This window comes from Heloderma suspectum, chromosome 9, assembly GCF_057233095.1.
Source record: "Heloderma suspectum isolate Gila_16-S chromosome 9, 16-S_ref, whole genome shotgun sequence".
Lineage (NCBI taxonomy): Eukaryota > Metazoa > Chordata > Lepidosauria > Squamata > Helodermatidae > Heloderma > Heloderma suspectum.
Window position 1 is genome coordinate 16,197,692 of NC_139466.1, and position 19,471 is coordinate 16,217,162.

General features: G+C 46.5%; 1 protein-coding gene across 1 annotated transcript in view; it reads left to right on the forward strand.

The window, feature by feature from the left end:
- GRIA3 (glutamate ionotropic receptor AMPA type subunit 3) overlaps nt 1-19,471 on the forward strand; it is a 250,980-nt gene that overhangs the window by 152,103 nt on the left and 79,406 nt on the right. Inside the window, exons 7-10 of the mRNA XM_084813794.1 lie at nt 9,097-9,264; nt 9,375-9,479; nt 10,736-10,843; nt 11,788-11,994. Of these exons, the coding sequence (XP_084669920.1) occupies nt 9,097-9,264; nt 9,375-9,479; nt 10,736-10,843; nt 11,788-11,994 (588 nt within the window). The remainder of the gene's footprint in view (nt 1-9,096; nt 9,265-9,374; nt 9,480-10,735; nt 10,844-11,787; nt 11,995-19,471) is intronic.

A 19,471-nucleotide genomic window follows, 5' to 3' on the forward strand; every position in this document is an offset into this window, starting at 1 on the left:
TCAACATTGCTTGACCTAAACTAAGTCATTCCTTAGCACACTTTAGCCTCTGCTCCTCTGACCCATGTTATTAATAGTAAGCATGGATTACTTAACGCAGAGAATGTGGGTGTGGTAATGTGTACATGACCATAGAAATGGGGATTTGCTCTGTCATATTCAAAAAGTCCAGGCCACTTCTCCACACCTGGCGGGGAGCAGAAGTGAAGCTGCCTTCTCGGTATGCCTGTCCTGTCCTGTCTCAGACCCTCTAATGCCTCTAGACATTAACTTAACACTCAGATAGGTTGTTTATGCAGAAAAACCAACGTGCACTGGCCCAGATTGCATAACTTATTCTTTATTTATTTATTTATTACATTTCTATCCCACCTTTCTTCCAATGTGGAACTCAAGGTGGCTACATGTGGGTCCCAGGTGGTCTCCCCTCCAAACACTGATCTGCTTAGCTTCAGCTTGGTGGCTGCTTCATGTGCCTTCAGACTATGCCCTGGAATAATTGATTCCTAGATTTTATTGGCTGCCTGACAGGAGACCTATGTGCTTCAGGTTCTATGCACATTCACCCTGTTCAAGTTGTGCCCACACATAAATATCTGGTGTTATTGTGGTAAGGCAGGTGACCCAGGAGGGCAGGGTGTGATTTGGATAACCTTATCATCCAATCTGACCCAAGGATGGTTACATCCTACTATGTTGACCCAGGGCGGGTTACAGGGAGCACATGACTCCATTTTAGAACAGCTTCACTGGCTACCAATCTGTTTCCAGGCATAATTCTAAGTGCTGCTTATGACCTACAGGGCCCTGTATGGCTTGGGACCAGACTATCTGAAAAAACACCTTCTCGCATATGAGCCTGCCCTGGTTTTAAGATATTTGGGTGAGGCACTTCTCACAGCACCCCGACCATCAGAGGAGGAAGAGATGTGAAAAAGAGTCTTCTTGGTGGCCACTCCTATACTCCAGGACTCCTTGCCAGGGAGGCTAGGCTGGTCCCTCTAGGTTACATTTCCACCACTAGGCAAAGACATTTGTATTCAAGCAGGCCTTTAGGCATATAGGCTGGTCTGTTGCTGAAGAGGGGGCGGGTTAGTTGGTTGGTGCAGCTTATGGCATCATGGTTGTGTTTTTAATTTATTTGTTTTTATGCCATGTTTTAATTAAAAACTTTTTTAATCCAGGTTTTATTGTCAGCTGCCTTAAGTGCCATTTTTTTGGCAGAAAGGTGGGATATAAATTAAGTAAAGACCATAGAGAAGAGGTCTGATACATACTTTATGGTGCTATAGGTCCAGTTTGGGGGTTGTTGTTTTGTAATGGCTTTCGTAGCAGAAAAGTGCTCGTCTGGCTTTATACATACTCTTAATGTTGGGTACTACTCAGGGAATTACACTAATACTTGTATATGTGTGCTCCTGATTTGTAAAACCTGTGTATTGTTTATTAAATGGGCAGGACTTTTTAAAAAGCATACTAAAAAATTGATGTACAATATTGTTTTATTAGGAAGTAAAATTGGCTAGGGATGAAAGCTGTGGTTTTAAAATTTATTCAGTATTTCATCAACTCTTTCCTTTCCTCCCTTGCTGGCTTTCCTTTGCATGCTTATGCATTTGTTAGTAGAATATGAATAAAATAGAAAATTAGATTTGTCTCTTGGCATGATTCGGAAGGGACTGCATTAAGGTTCCTGATAATTGCAGTAGCCTGGTTAGAAAAAAGAAAAAATAAACTTGTAGGCTAGGTTTGGACAGCTATTACAAAATCCTTTTCTTGTCCCTTTGAGAACAATAGTGAGCTGAAATAGGATCTCATTCTCTGATGCATGACAGGATATTCTGTACCGTCTGTTAATTTTTCACAGAAGCAGGTTGATGAAAAAGAAAGCCAAGGTAGCTGTTGAACAATATGTAAAATTCCAAAACCCATAGTAGCGTAATGCCTTTATTAAGACAAGTAAAAGATCACGAAACTGTGCAAGCTTTCAAGATCTCCAGATCCCTTCATCAGCTAAGGTGTCACAAAAAGCTGGGGTGGGGGCAGGGGAGATAGGGGAGAAAAAAAACAAGGTCTGCATGTTCAGCATTCCAAGATGGAACGGGGAAGGAGGGGTTTGCACATAATAAAATTGGGTGCTACAAGTCATGTGATAGTTACTGGTTGGAACTGCAGCTGCCCCTGCGGCTGCTGGAAGCAAGAAAGGGGGGACCATGTATGTGTGTATGTATTTACAGGATTTATATACCACTCTGTATCAGATAAGGTTCCTGAGCAGTCAACAATAAAAGACAAAATAATAAAAATATGGAATAAAATATTTACAATCAAATTCTGCCAATAAAACCGCATGTAGTCAGTGAGAGAAGGCTTGTTTAAATAAAAATGGCTTCAGCAGGCATTGAAAACCAAATGCTGGTGCCTGCCTAACATCAGCAGGCAGGGAGTTCCACAGAGAGGGGGGCCAATCCACTGAAGGTTCTAACCTGAGTGGACTCCAAACGGACCACAGGTCGGTGCAGAATCAACCAGGAGTGCATTATCTGGGTATCTCAATGACCGGGCAGGCTAGTGAAGGGGAAGATGGTGTCTCAAATATTGGATCCTCCGTTTTTGAAAAATATAAGATCTAGCTATTCTCAGAAGTGTTTTTCATCCTGATGAAGCACACAGACTCCTTTTACTAGTGGCCCACAGAGGGAAAGCGATTTTGTGGTGTAAAGGTTGATTCCTGCCAGATACTGTTGGGCTACTAACCGTCCTAAGTGCTGGGGGGCCGGGTTGCCATGTAAACTTCAGGAGCCTGGTTCCTCCTCCCACCCCCAATTGTCCGGTTGTCTTAGAAATACTTGACTCTTGGGAGCCAAGGCAGTTGTCCTTAGGCCGAAGCTGTACGTTATGGAGCTTGTGGAGCTGCCACTGAGCGCAGGGACCCAGGCACTCCACGCTTTCTCTCCCTTCCCAGTGTCGATTCAATTAAAATGCATGACAAGCTGCCATTGCACTGAGTCCCCCATCCCTCCACCCCCGTAAATGGCAGGCAATGAAACGGAGTGGGCAGCGGGGACATTTCAGGCGCAATGACATTGCGTCCCATGCTTGAGTTGAGCAGATGTTAAAGGGGAGAAAAGGGGAGTTGTTGCCCTGCTGTTGCTTTCAGAGGCGGTCGCACGATACCCACAGAGGGTGGCCCATTGTACATTGCAGAAAAAGACAATGTGCGTTGCCAAGACCAAGAGCAAAAAAACAGGCACAGAGCTGCACAAAAATTCCACATGCTAAGTGATACGTATAGATGCAAATTTAGAAATAATTATATCATTTAAGTAGAAATACAAGACATTTCACCATAGTGAGGAAGACTGCGACCAGGTGACTTGCGTTGCCTGCCTGCTCAGTCTGCTGTCCAGGCGCTAACTGCCAGCCCCATCACAAGTAGGGGTGTACAAACCCTGCTCACCAATCCGCTGGAGGGCATCTGCTTTGGGGGGGGAGGCGATCCGTCCCTCCCCCCTGGAATCCTCCCCAGCCAGCTCCGCTCCGCGGCAAGACCGTGGAGCCGCTGGCCAGGACCAGCCACAGCCAGACTTATGGCCACTGCTGGGCTGCGGCTGCAAATGGCGGCTGGCGTAGCAGCCACCATTTGCATCCCTGCCTTAGGCCATGATAGGCTACGTAAGTATTTACGTAGCTTATCACGGCAAAGAGCAGGGATACAAATAGCATAGCGGGCGCCATTTGCACCCCTGCTTTTTGCCGTGATAGGCTATGTAAATCCTTACATAGTAGGGATGTACAAAACACCTACCTGGCTCCGCGCCGGGCAATCCGTGATGGGGGGGAGGCGCTGCCCCCGGAATCCTCTCTGGCCAGCTCCGCTCCACGGCGTCTCCACAGAGCCACCGGCCAGGGCTGCCCGCAGCCAGACATCTGGCCACTGGGCTGCACAGGGATGCAAATGGTAGCGGCCATAGCCACCGCCATTTGCATCCGTGTCTTTAGCCGTGATAGGCTACGTAAATATATACGTAGCCTATCATGGCTAAAGACATGGACGCAAACGGTGGCAGCTACGGTGGCTGCCATTTGTGTCCGTGTCTTTAGCCGTGATAGGCTACGTATATATTTACATAGCCTATCACAGCAAAAGACATAGGCGCAAATGGCGTAGCGGCCGCCATTTGCGTCCCTGCCCTGCCCTGTGATAGGCTACGTAGATACTTACATAGCCTATCATGGCTTGCCAGGGACGCAAATGACAGCCGGCATAGCGGCTGCCATTTGCGGCCGCAGCCCAGCAGTGGCTGAAGCTGCCGCCGCCGCTGCCACAGCCAGGTGAGCTCCATTTCATGGGGTTTTCGCAGGGTGGTGGGTAGAGATGTCAGAGAATTCCGCCACGGACCTCGGGGAGGCCGAATGCCAGCGCATTCAACCCCCCGAAATCAGTGGCGGAATGGTCTGCCACCCCCCGCCACCCCCCCCCCGGGATGAGACTTACCTGGGGCGGATCTTCCTGGTGGCGGTGGTGGCGGCGGCAGCGGCTCCGGCGGCGGTTTGGTGGTGGCGGCTGCGGCAGCCGGTCTTCTGACCGGCTGCCACCGCTGCCATTTCCACTTAAAAAAAAAAAACGTGATAGGCTACGTAAAGATTTACGTAGCCTATCACGGCTAAGTTTTTTTAAAAAAATGTGATAGGCTACAGAAATGTTTACGTAGCCTATCACGGCTGACTTAAAAACAACAACAACAACATGTGTATGCAAATGGCAGCGGCCACGGCCGCCGCCATTTGCGTTCCTTAAGCTACGCTATTTATGTTCCCCTTATTTTCGCTGTCTTAGTCTATGTAAATCTTGACGTAGACTAAGACGTGCCAAAATAAGGAACGCAAATGGCGGCAGCCGTGGCCACCGCCATTTGCGTATGCGCGTTGTTGTTTTTTTTAAAGTCAGCCATGATAGGCTGCGTAAACGTTTATGTAGCCTATCACGGCTGACTGCAGGGACGCAAACGGCAGCGGCTACGGCCGCTGCCATTTGCATCCCTGCTAGCCAGCGGCCGGATGTCTGGCTGCTTGTGGAGCCGGCCGGCGGCTCCGCAGAATCCCTGCAGAGCACAGCCGGCCGGCCAGGATTCTGGGGGGGGAGGAACGGAGCGCCTCCCCCCCATCCAGGATTCTGGGGGGAGGGACGGAGCGCCTCCCCCCCATCAACATAATCCGCAAAAGGTAAGTGCTTTTCGTACATCCCTAGTGGTGGGGCGGGTTGCTCTGTTCCGCCACGGATTCCGGGGAGCCGAATTCACTGGAATTCGGCATCCCTGGGATCTGTGGCGGAATTCTCTAACATCCCTATTACGTAGCCTATCACGGCCTAAGGCAGGGATGCAAATGGCGGCCGCTACGCCAGCCGCCATTTGCATCAGCAGATGGGGCAGCGGACAGTTGAGGCAGAACTCATTTCTCGGGTTAAGTGTCAGTTTCATTTCTCCACTTAAGTTTCATTTCTTCAGGTTTGAAGCAGTACATTTGGGTTTGAGGGAGGAGGGTATATAAAGAGGGCGAGAGAGCCAGTAAGAGTGGAGACAGCCAGAGCCTGAAGTGAGAGCAGAGTCTGAAGAGTGAGCAGGAAGAAGCAGCCTAGGGTAGGGTAAAGGACAGGGTAAAGTGTAGGGTAAAGGTCAGCTATGGTAAAGGAACTTGCAATTTACAACTTTGATTTTCTTTAAGGCCTTTTGTATCACTCAGTTCTATTGTGTAAATACCTTTAGTTGTAATCTGTTTGCTTTAAATCTACGAGTAAACTATTGTGGTTAAACCCTGTATCTAGAGTATCAGTCACCCTACGTCTACAGCCTAAACCTCACATTATTGGGAAGGGGAAGTTTAAAAGAAGGGAGGTGGGGACTCTTAAGGAGGCAAGAGATCTTTAAGGAGTTGCTCAAGGAGTCCAGGTCATAAGGGGATCCTCGACAAAGGCAAACAGAGGGTGGGTAGCTGCTGTAGAGAGGCACACCAGCTGCTCTCTCTGTGGGGCAAATGCCATGGCAGGAGAGCGGCTGGCAGGGGTTTCCAGGGCACCCATGTGAGGAGGCTGAGCTGCAGCAGCAGGCAGCTCTCCTGGGGGGTTGAGGGGGAGCAGCAGAATTCAGTGCTCCTCTCCCTCTGCCGCCTGATGAAGGCACCTCAATCCACTTCATGGGAGGTCCAGCCCTGTTAACTGCTGCTGAGAAAGTTCAAGACCCTTCTTCTGGCTCTTTATCTTCAGACTGAACTTGGCCTAAACATCCCTTCAAGAAAGGGACGCCTTCAAACACAGGACTGCCCCCTGGCAGCCCTTCAAGTACAGGACTGCCCTCTGTAAATTAGGACACTTGGCCACCCTAATAAGAATGTTTCATTTCAGCCATGAATAAACTGAGAATCAGTACATTGTTCTGCAGGTGTCTTCATGTTTTTCACATACAGGAGATCTCCTGTAAGAAGCATAGCTGTAAAAGAGGTGTCCCCAACCTTTTCAGGCCAGTGGGGGCATTTGTAATTTTCAAAGACTGACATGGGTGCTCTCACAAAATGGCTGCCATGGGGGGGTTGCCCTTGCATAAAATGGCTTCTATGGTAGACATGGCTGGTCACAAAATACTCCTTTCCCAGAGGGCAAACTGATGAGATGAAAAGAAAAGTAACTGGCCCAAGAGCCCACTTAGGTGGGGTCTGAGCTTCAAAACACAAAACCAGTCTTTTGAACCCAAATAAAGTTGGTGCTGCAGGGCAGCACTTTAAACTTAAATAAAATAAAAATGGGGGGGATGAGTGTGGTGGGTACCAAGAGAGGTGTCCATGGGCACATGTTGGAGACCCCAGCAGTCTAGACAAACAGAAGGAGGATAGGTCTATCAACAGCTACAATCCATGATAGCTAAATGGGGCATCCAAGTTCAGAAGCAGTCTATCTGTGAAAAACATGCAGTAGAGGAAAGCAGCAAAGGAAGACTGTTGCTATCATTCCATGCTCTATAAGCTTCCTGGGAACACTTGGCTGACTAGTGTTCAAAGCAGGCTACTGGATTAGATGGACCCTTGGCCTGATCCAGTTCATCCTGTTCTTATGAGATCTTTCTTTGTAAACCCTGCAGAATTAGCAAGGATTTCATACATAAATTTAGGCCACTCTAGCCAGCCAATTGGGTCAAATCTGAATATTCAGAGAGAGAGAGAGAAAGAGAGGAACGGGATGCTGACCACGAAAACGCCACTTATTCAGGAGATAGGCAAATGACTAGCTGCAAAGAGGGTTCTACCTCATGTTCTGAAATAAATATAATTCATTCACCCTGACTGCCCCCCCAATTCCATTTAGAAATCTTACCCTTTCTGTGAACGAAAATGTTTATCAGATTTATAACCTCAATACGAACTGTAATTTTGAACGGTATGAGAAAGCAGTGAGAGTGTTTTGTTTTGTTTTCCCTAAGGGAAAAAAAATAACAGATTTATTATTGGCTACATACATATTTGAGTTAATAGGAAATATGGTCGAGAGAGATGTAATTCATGGTTGCTACATTTTTAATATCAGCCACTCTACATTGACTAGCTCATTCTTTAACCAAAAGAAGAAGAAAACTGAACACACACACTGAAATAAAAAGAATAAAAATGAAAGGCATGTTATATATTGCAACTGATGGATTGATTATATGAGTTGTCCTATAGCCAAAGCTCTGTTTCTAACAACAATGTTTAGGGTTTGATTTAGAGGCAGGATGTTGCCATGAATAGATCCCTTGCCTAATGAGGACTGGCATTTTGTTTTACATCAATGGTGGCCAACCACTGGGGCGAGGGGAGTGTTTTGCCCTAAGACAAGTTCAGAAGTTGAGACAGTGCCTGCCTATCTAGTGTGCACTGCAATACCTACAGAGCATCCTCGTATCCTCTGAGCTATTTTTATCTCTGTGACCCTGGAAGCAGGCAGGAGAATTTTTAAAAGCTGCCTTATATGATTTTTAAGCACCAAATGTGGACTGTCCTGCGTTGCTGCAGCAGATTCTGAGTTGGAGCAAATTATGGGGCAATCCAAAAGGCAACAAAGCAGGCAAATAGTCATGCACAAATATTCCAGTCCAGTGTGCAATCAGCAAAGGCAGGAGTGGTCCGGATACAAGTAACAGTCAAAGCACAGTTACGAGTAAATTACCGTACACAGTCCAAGAGCAGAGTCAAACGTAGAGATGTACGAAACTCATCTTTTCGTGGATTGATTCGCGGTGGGGCGGGAGGCGCTCCGCCCCTCCCCCCGGAATCCTCGACATGGGGGAGGTGATCCAGTCCTCCTCCCCGGGATCATGCCCGGCCGGCTCCACTCCGCGGCGGCTCCGCAGAGCAACAGGCCAGGGCCATCCACAGCCAGATTTCCGGCCACGGACGGGCTGGTGCGGCCGCCATTTGCGTTCCCTATTTTTCGCCATTCTAGCCTACGTAAATATTTACGTAGGCTATTACAGCAAAAAAAAGGGGGAATGCAAATAGCGTAGTGGGCGCTATTTGCGTTCCTTTTTCCCCCCCGTTCTAGCCTACTTAAATATTTACGTAGGCTATTACGGAGGGGGAAATAATGGCGAGCTGCCATTTTGTGTAAAAATGGTGGCTGGAGTTTGTCCGTAAAAGTAATGTTGTGTAAATGGCAGCCATAAAGGGGTCATTTATGCAACATTACAGGCATGAATGGTCCATTTACACCTGTAATGTTGCACAAATGGCCCCTTTATGGCTGCCATTTATGCAACTTTACTTTTACAGAGAAACCCGAGCTGCCATTTTTACATAAAATGGCAGCTCACTAAGGGGACGGGCAGCTGCTGGGCGCTCACAGACCATGCAAGCAGCTGGCAAATGGGTCTGGTAAGTGGCAGCAGCTTGGCGAGTGGGGGGCAGGGGCAGAGCTGGGGGGGGGGAGTCTGCCAGAATCCTCCCACTTCTCAGACTCCCACAACATCCCTATTTGCAAGTGAAACAAACAAAAGAGCAACTTAGCCCCGACGTTTTTCCCAGAATGCAGTCTGACAAACCATCTCCTTTGCATTGCATCTCCTTTAGTATACCTCTGCACTGACCCATGATGCCATACTAGTCATCGCAGAAGCTTTCCGCTACCTCCGAAGGCAGCGTGTCGACGTCTCCCGGAGAGGTAGCGCTGGAGATTGCTTAGCAAACCCAGCTGTGCCTTGGAGCCAAGGGATCGATATAGAGAGAGCATTGAAAATGGTAAGGATAAAAGCAAACCTTAGGAGGTCTAGGATTGGGGCATGGGGGAGAAGGGAGGTGTGTGTGTGCACGCACACTATGTCAATGTGTTGCATTTTATCATTGTTAAGGTTCAAGTGCAAGGAATGACGGGAAATATCCAATTTGACACCTACGGACGTAGAACTAATTATACCATTGATGTGTATGAAATGAGACCCGGTGGGCCACGGAAGGTAAGCCACGGCTGCATAAATGTGTACATGCTTGTCTCAAACCTGGGGCCTGAGCCACTCAGGACCCACACTAAACGGATTCGAGGGTACCAAAATGACTCAAATCCATTTGTGTGAACGAATGGTATACAGTTTAGTGATGGAAAGTGGATGCAGACAAGAAAAGCAAAGAAATGCTTACACACACCCCTCGACTCGAAGTTGTTGTTGCTCTGGTTCCCTTGAAGCAGCAGGTGTTGCCTCAGGGGCTCTTTCTCTGAGCAGGTGGTGTGCCTTCCCCCTCTCAGAGGAGAACAGGGAGCAAGCCAGCATGTTTGGATTTTATAGGTATCTCTCCTAAGTTCCAGAAACTGTCAGCAGACTTACACACATTCCTCTCTTCACCAAAGGGAGAAAGGGGGGCCTTTAAAGGAAGTTTCTCACAGCAGAGAAGAACAATCCTATCAGAAAGAAAGCATGATGTTTACAGAATGGCTATCTGCTTGGTGTTAGTAGCAAGACGCACTGGACTTCACAGCTGTGTGAACCAGCTCTAGCTTCATAATAGTTGCCAAATGCTCTACTAAATAAGTATGCATATGCTACTAGACACTGTATATGGCTCTGTGACATGTTTGCACCTGAATCCTTGCCACTCCCTTCTACAAAAATCCACTACAGTACTCTCCCTCTGCCCCCCCCCCATTAATCTACCAAAAAACAGGGCAGGCGTCACAGGTATGTAGGGTCAGGCACCTGCCAAGGGCCCATACTCAGCATCTGATTCATGTGGAGAGGCTATACCAATACAGGAGGCTCTCTTTTTCAGAAAGTTGCCCTCCATATGTAGAGGGCAGTGAAAGCATCAAGGGAGGGTGCAGGGCTGGTGAGCTCCCTCTCCCCGTGCGATTACTGTTGTTGTTTTTGGAATGCCTGAATAGGTCTAGAGAGAAAGGTGAGTGAATGAGTCAAAGAAATTCCTGTCCAAAAACAAAGCCAAAAGGGTGGACATCTACCAGCAGTCTCTTGCACACAACACCCCAACCAGTTCCAGATCTTGGGAGCCATTTATAAAAAGACAAGGAAAAGCACCCCTCCCAAATACCTTGTCAATATCTTTAACAAAAACCCCTTTAAAGGCTTTTGTTATCTTGGATTGATTTAATCAGCAGAGTTCTCGTTATGCCCAAAGTAACCTAGTGGATTGTATGGGTGGTTGGTGAAGTGTTAACATGGTATGCGACATACACACTTGGTGGTTCTCTCTTCAATTATAGGCTGGTTACTGGAATGAATATGAAAGATTTGTGCCTGCAGTAGACCTCACAGTCTCCAATGATACTTCCTCTGTTGAGAACAGGACCATCGTGGTCACCACCATCCTTGTAAGTTCTGTGGAAGCCAGTTTGTAATTTGGTAACAGAAGATCACATGATGGTCACTCTTTATAAACCTCCAGAATGTTCCTCTTCTTTACTTCTAAACTCAAAAAACACATAAGTTGCTTCAGGTTTTCCTTGTATGGAAACCTTTTTCCTTTTGGAAGGCACCAAAATACTCTTTAGCTCTGACTCATGGGACAACTTTAGCCTTGCTCCTGTTCATAAGAAAATGGGTATTATTTGGAGATTCTCCTCCAGGTGATAGGTCACAGGTCCCCCCAAACATAGTGCATTACTCTTCCCCCCCCCCGGTCCATTACTCTCCCCCCCTCACTTTTCTGACATTACCTCCTCTGCCACCACTGAAACGTTTCAGTAGATAAAGATGGACATCTGGAGACACACTTGCAGATTTCTGGAACATGTTTATTTCTTTATTTAGTTATAGAAGATCTGTGTTAAATAGGGATGTCCGTTGCTGGGAAATCCAATTGTTTTTTTACTCAATGGAGTTCTGCAGCATGTACAGCTCAATTTGTCTGTGCGAGCCATGCTGCAAGCTTTTCTTTCCCTGAACTCCACAAACTTTTTTTGCACATTTTTGCAGCTTCCGCGATTTGTGCAAATTTCTGAACAATTTGCACAAATGAATGCCAACATTGTAAAAATTACTGCCAGATTTGTGCAAATTCAGCCATAATTTGCACAGGTTGCTCGGAAATTTGTTCAAATTGCAGAACCCTCAGGAGGAAAAAATGCACAAAATGCCTGGAAAACCCACGAACTGGCCTGACTCTTTGCAGACCAAGTTGGGTGCCACAGCAGAAACCAGAATGAAAACATGTTGAACTCCACCACTAAATGGATTTCTCTGACATCCCTAATGCTAAACTGAAAAAGGCCTTTGATTGTTTTTGTGCGTGTTTTCATCCCCTGTTGTTTCACAGGAGGCCCCCTATGTGATGCGCAAGCAATCTCCTGACCAAAAAGAAGGGAACGAGAAATACGAAGGCTATTGTGTTGATCTAGCTTATGAAATTGCAAAACACGTTGGAATAAAATATGTCCTGTCTATTGTTCCTGATGGGAAATATGGAGCAAGGGATCCTGACACTAAAATGTGGAATGGCATGGTGGGTGAGCTGGTCTATGGGGTAAGTTGCCCTGAAGCCTTCATGAGTATGTTGTGGTTTTGCTAATCAGGCACCATATGTAGGAATGTGCATGCAAGCAAAACTCAAGTTAGTCAAAGTTCTCCAAATTCTACCTTGAAGCTTTTCCTGTCTTGTGTGCATATCAGATTGCGATCTTTGTTTGCTTGTTGTTTTCACTTGAAAATTCTTGTGTATTTTCGTGCGTGTTTTCCCAAATGTATGCACCAATTGTGCACATCTTTGAAATGTACACATTCTTCTCCCACTGTACATTTTTCAAAAGTACAGTTTTTTCCATGCACATTTTTCACAGGGATGCATGCTGCTGAACACAATTTGGGGGTCTGAAAATCATACTGTGAGCTCGGACATGTACGGACTTTGACCACAGAGTTGTTTGAGACTGTGTTCAGTTCAGAAGTTGTGAACTGAGTAAATCCTCATCAAAAATGAACTGAAATGAATTTCTCATATGTTCCTAACCATACGAATACACTGCCAGCAAAGACAAGCAACTTCTGTCCAAAACTTGTTTGCACTGGCAGAACTCCATAGATACACATGCGGATACACACATACGCACAGAAAAATCTCATGTGATATATTATGGTGAATGTCCATAATATATGGACGTTCACCATGGTGAGGTCCAAGAACATAATGAGGATGGTGCATCTCCCTTCCCTGGTCTGTCACCTGTCGATCATTTTCAACATTCAACTGTGTATCTCCATGATTTCACCAGAATTGTCCTTCTGACAGCCAATGGTCTCAATGATGAGATGAGGGGGATAGGCTTTGCTGCAAAATATTATGCAATTTGTTTAACACAATACATCTCTATTCTTTCTATACTGGTAAAACGGTCATGGCTGCCCCCAAGGACTTCTGGGTAGGGTAGTGAGAATGCTGTGACAGAGGGAGCATTCTGCCATCACCCTGTGACAATCAAATGACAGGACCCAGCCCCTGGGGAGAGAGCATGACAGTTAAACCAAGAAAAATCTATAATGCAGATATGCCCTTAGCATCTTTAAAAGGCTCTCAGAAGAAGAACAGATGTGTGCCCTGTTAAACTAAAGATGAGACAAGAAGGGATACCTTCAAATTACAAGGAGGTAGACACAGATCAACCAAGAGGAAGAGCTCCCTGAGCATAAAAGCTCTTGCGTTATTAGAGAAATGGAGTAGAAGCTCTTGCGTTATTAGAGAAATGGAGTAGAAGCTCTTGCGTTATTAGAGAAATGGAGTAGAAGCTCTTGCGTTATTAGAGAAATGGAGTAGAAGCTCTTGCGTTATTAGAGAAATGGAGTAGAAGCTCTTGCGTTATTAGAGAAATGGAGTAGAAGCTCTTGCGTTATTAGAGAAATGGAGTAGAAGCTCTTGCGTTATTAGAGAAATGGAGTAGAAGCTCTTGCGTTATTAGAGAAATGGAGTAGAAGCTCTTGCGTTATTAGAGAAATGGAGTAGAAGCTCTTGCGTTATTAGAGAAATGGAGTAGAAGCTCTTGCGTTATTAGAGAAATGGAGTAGAAGCTCTTGCGTTATTAGAGAAATGGAGTAGAAGCTCTTGCGTTATTAGAGAAATGGAGTAGAAGCTCTTGCGTTATTAGAGAAATGGAGTAGAAGCTCTTGCGTTATTAGAGAAATGGAGTAGAAGCTCTTGCGTTATTAGAGAAATGGAGTAGAAGCTCTTGCGTTATTAGAGAAATGGAGTAGAAGCTCTTGCGTTATTAGAGAAATGGAGTAGAAGCTCTTGCGTTATTAGAGAAATGGAGTAGAAGCTCTTGCGTTATTAGAGAAATGGAGTAGAAGCTCTTGCGTTATTAGAGAAATGGAGTAGAAGCTCTTGCGTTATTAGAGAAATGGAGTAGAAGCTCTTGCGTTATTAGAGAAATGGAGTAGAAGCTCTTGCGTTATTAGAGAAATGGAGTAGAAGCTCTTGCGTTATTAGAGAAATGGAGTAGAAGCTCTTGCGTTATTAGAGAAATGGAGTAGAAGCTCTTGCGTTATTAGAGAAATGGAGTAGAAGCTCTTGCGTTATTAGAGAAATGGAGTAGAAGCTCTTGCGTTATTAGAGAAATGGAGTAGAAGCTCTTGCGTTATTAGAGAAATGGAGTAGAAGCCAAGACCGGCTTGTTCTGTTCTAGCTCTTGGGTGACTTGCTGAGCTACGTTTGGCCAGGTATTTAACCTCAAAGAGCCTGACATTCACCCACCGTACAATGCGGATGAGTGATATGAGCTTGCTCTCACCCAGCAAGGATTTGTAAAACACCTGGAGTCTTCTTGATTAAAACGTTCTTGCGCTGTGTGAAAGGCTTTCCACTAAAGTCCTTTCCACTAAAGTCTTCGCCACCCACATTTCTGTAACCACAACAGGAAGCCTCATCCACATTGACGGTCATTTGATCATCTCAGCTGCCGCAAGCAAGTGTAAAGCATTCGATAAAGCAGATTCCCAGCCTGATCCTATCTGTGTTTTCTCAAAGGGAAGTCCCAGTTTGTTCATTGAGGCTTACCTCCAAGTAACTGAGTGTGTAGCTTCGATCTGAGTATATTTATTCAGTAATAAACCCCATTATGTTCACTGGGCATCCCTCGCCAAAAAGTGTCTTTAGGGTTATAATCATGTTTATTCTGAAGTAAGTCTGATTTTGTTCAGTGGGGCATATCTCCAAATATATGTGCATAGTATTGCAGCCATGGGGCTAAACTACATGCTAAGTTAAATATGTGAATATAGGGGAGAAGCGGTTGGGTGTAGGGATGTCAGAGAGTTCCGCCACGGACTCCAGTGAGGCTGGATTCTTTAGAATCTGGCCCCCCAGAATCCGTGGCAGAACAGCCTCTCGCCCCCCGCCACCCCGCAGAATCCCCCCAGGACAGAGCTTACCTGGGGCGGATGCGGTGGCGGCTCTGGCAGCAGCGGTTCCAGCGGCGGTGGCTCTGGCTGGTCTCCCAGCCGGCTGCTGCCAAGCTGCTGAGGCCACAAATGGCGGCTGTTGTAGCAGCCACCATTTGCGTGCTTCCCAGCAGCTGTGATAGGCTACATAAGTATTTACGTAGCCTATCACGGCAAAGAGCAGGGATGCAAATGGCAGCCGCTATGCCATTTGTGCCCCTGCTCTTTGCCGTGATAGGCTACGTAAGTATTTACATAGCCTATCATGGTAAAGGCGGCCACGCAAATGGCCTAGCAGCCGCCATTTGCATGGCTGCCTTTACTGTGATAGGCTGGGTAAATACTTATGTAGCCTATCACGGCAAAGAGCAGGTGTGCAAATGGCATAGTGGCCGCTATCTGCGTCCCTGCTCTTTGCCGTGATAGGCTACATAAATATTTACGTAGCCTATCACGGGCTACCGTAGGGATGCAAATGGCGTCCCCTGTGCAGGACACCATTTACGTCCACACCAGCCCGGCAGTGGCTGGAGGCCCTGCTGCGGATTGGCCCGGCTGGCGGCTCTGTGGCATGGCCGTGGAATGGAGCCGGCTGGGCAGGATTCCGGGGAGGAGGACCAGATTGCTTCCCCCCACCGTTGCGGATTCCGGGGGAAGGAACGGATCGCCTCCCCCTGCCAGCGGATGCCCCGACCAGAACCAGATAAGGAATTCGTACATCCCTAACTGGGTGAGAACATTTAAACGTCCCCTACCCATATATGCTGGTCCTGATCCAGATTGAGGGGCTCTGCACTTACTTGAAAGTAAAAAAGAAAGTTGGGATTATGTGCACGCTACAAATTTAATGTAGCATTTAGCCCTTACTCATTTTAATAATGGTGCAGGTAATGTGTAATTCCACCAGCATTATCTGATGGGTCAGTTAGGTTCACTGTATACACATAACAAAATCAAGTGGTAAAGTCTCTTCCTGGAGTGATCTGTACCACTTTGGGCTGCAAGGGTCTGCAAGTAGAAAAGTATCATGGCAGGGGGTAAGCCAAGCTAAACTTTTCTGCCTGATATGCTAATAGTCTATGTGCAGGGATTTTTTTTTTCTCCCTAGCCTTCAAATAAATTGTCCTAACATACTCTGGAAGGGTGCCATTTGAATTACAGATTATGCAAAGTTCAGCAAAGTCACCTGGCTGTTCTAGGCATGGATTCGTATCCCAATTTTCATATTATGTTCTATCTCTGGTTTGACACTGCTCTCCCTTCTTAGGGTTTTTTCCCTTTAAACTGGACTTAGCCTAGACAGCCCATTAAACAGAGGATTGTCTTCTGTAAAAAGGACACATGGCCACCCTATTTCCTCCCCCCTTCCCTATATTATCTAGTTAAGGCCTGACAGACTTCTGAATTTGGCCTAAGAGGAAGTGACTTCCCCAAATCTGCTCAGTGAATGTGAGTTTTGGGGGCCCTTGGCCAAGATGGCCCTCTCTGAGTGCTCCCACCTCCTCCCCTGTTATTGCATCTCATTCAATTAATTAATTACATTTATATCCTGCCTTTTTTCCTCCTGAGGAACCCAAGGCGGAGTACACAATCTTCCTCCTCTGCATTTTATCCTCACAACAACAACCCTGTGAGGTAGGTTGGGCTGAGAGTCTGTGACTGGCCCAAAGTCACCCAGTGAGCTTCCATTGCCAAGTGGGGACTAGAACCCAATCTCCCGACTCCCAGTCCAACACTCTAGCCACCAGGCCCACAGCTTTTCTACATGAGGCATTTATTGTGTGCTTGCAATTCCCTACTCACAGTTGGTTCATTGGACAATGTTGTGACCCTCCAATTTTGCTTCTATTTTTCAACAACACTTTTGGCGAGTTATTTTAGAGCAGGGAAAATGTGATATTATTTGTAAAAGCAAAAGAAACACTTTTTTGTGGCCCTCCGCTACACCACAGTGCCATCTACAGGTTATGTAGTGGAAAAGCAGGAAAGGAAACCCTCCTCGTGTAGAGCTCAGACCTCAAACCCAAACATAGATAGAGCGGAATAACAGCCTCGAATGAAAAACCCTCAATCAGCAAAACCGCCCATAGGGAGAATGCAAAGCAAGTGCTTCGTCTCACTCTTGCTGCTCAGAAAGGGCAAGTGAAGAAGCAGCAACAACAAAGAGACAGAGCAGCAGCAGGACCAGGAGGCTCTGGAGGTCAGCAGTGGGCCCCTGTAAGGGTATGGGGTGCCTGGTGATGTTGACCCCTGATCCCACCCCCCCTGGGGCTCAGTGGAATTTGGAATCTGTATCTCCAGGGTTGGGCAAGTTATGATCCTCCAGATTTTTTGGACTACAACCCCCATCAGCTCAGTGGTGAGGGATCGTGGGAGGATTGTGGCCCAAAATACCTGGAGGGTCACATGTTGCACACCCCTGGTCCACATGAAACATGTACCCTTTGCTGTTTGATCAGCTGCACCTAACCTGCCCTCCTAGCGGACCTCATTGGCGATATCATCCCTGCTTGGGGTCTGCTTACGTGCAGCCACAGCAGATGCATCCAGTGAATGAGGAAGAGTTTACAGTTAAACGAAACCTCCATGCCAAATGCCATCCTCTCCTGGAATCATTCAGCTCAGCTCAGAGCAATTTCCCCTGTATTTCTGGGATTAATGCAACTCCGAAGGCGGCTGTTTGGATGTGTTGCGCAGAGCCCCAGGTGTGTTACTGGAACATGATCGCACTTCTCAACTACTCTCCACTGGGAGGACAGAACCTCTGAGCGTGAGGTAGACAATGATGCTGCATTGGTTTGTTTTTAAGCAGACAGGGAGGTGGAAGCAAAGTTGAGCAGGGAGGGTTTCCCCATTGCTGGTGAATGACCAAGAGGGGAAAAGAAAACCCACAAAAGATTTGTTCTTTCAGTGCCGTTTTGTAAAAGACAAGGAGACAACAGGTTTGGAGACTCCGCTGTGTCTAGGAAGAGTCTAGGTTGGCTTGGAGCAAAGACAGAGCAGGCAGGAGAGGGTTTAATCATCCCCTTCCTTGCCACTTTTCCATTGTCAGCCATTTGCCCCTGCTATTTTTCCCCAGCACTCCAATTATAGGGGGCAGGGGGAAACCAGCCCTATGTCCTTTTGTCACAGGTCCCTTAGCAATTGTTTTTAGAAAGCTACCAGTGGGCTAAAATTGGCTATGAGTGTCTAAAATTGGGGTCCTGCAAATTTCCCTGTATCTTTTCCCCTATAAAGTGCTGCTTTTCCCCCAGCTAAGTTTCCAGATGCATATTTTTTTTCAGCCTTGCAGAGGTGAGAAAAAAAAACACCTGTGGGGAGGAGGTTACAGGAGAAAAGCAATGGGTGAGAGATGGGTTATGCACCCTATCGTCCTTCCTATTGCTCCTTCACTGCAACTCACACCTTCTTCATCACCGCATCGCTCTGCTGTGGCCCAGGTTCTGCTGCCAAATGTGTAATTAACCCCTAAAAGCCTTGATCATGTACGTTCCACTGTCTGCCATGTTCAGGTAGCCCAAAGTCAGGAGCATTTGCGGAGACAGATATTTGCCTTGACAAGCGTAAAGAGAGCACTAATGAACATTAGGGAACAACACGTTAGAGTCCCTGCAATCAAGGAAGGTTGTCCCTTTAACCTTGGTATAAATTATGCAAATAGGCATTACAAATTTTGCTTATTTTGCATATTGGATTCCCTTATTCCTTGTCCTTGAGAGAGAGAAAGAATGATGGAGTGGCTCTGAAGCTTATCTCTGACTGCTAGCAATCTTATTCAGCCTTCCTTCTGAGATTTAAGCCGATACATTTTTTCACATCCGTAAGGACTAGAATCCTTGCTGTCCTCATTTAAATGAAAGCTGGATTTGTGAGAAGCTTAGTTCTGCTTCCTATATCAGGTCCTTCAAAGAATTACAAAATACACACAGCCCTACTCGGATGTTCTTTCACACCCAGCAGCAGACAGGGAGGGAGAAAAACGGCAATTGATGGCTTGGGGAGTGCCGGGTCTTAATAATAGAATACCCACAAGGCATTTTGAAGATGAAAAGTCCTACAAAATGAGCTCATTATGACAAGTATACCTTTCATTTACAGGATGACTTTGCTTTCTCTCTGGAGCTTCCACTGTTTTTCTCCCAGCACCCCACATGTGTCTTGTCTTGGGGAAAAAATGATTGCCACGCTTTGTATGCATGGCATTAATTTTGAATACCTGCACTAGCGGGCATGGGGAGCTTGATCTGAAGGAGGCCAGGTTTATTGTGAAACCAGTTCCCCCAAGAATCTCCGAGCTGAGCAGCTGCATAATTCATGATCTTGGCTTCTGTTTGTCCATACTTAACTGTCACAGCAGACAAGTCACTTCTGACAAAGCTGGGAAGACAGTCTAGCCAACGTATATGCACACTGCATCCTTTTCTGATAATACCTCAGCGGTGCGAGAGCTGAAGTGATGTGCATCCTTCCAAGGAAGAACACTATTTATTTATTCATTCATTCATTCATTTCTATACTGCCCAATAGCCAAAGCTCTCTGGGCAGTTCACAAAAATTAAAACCAAAAGGCACAC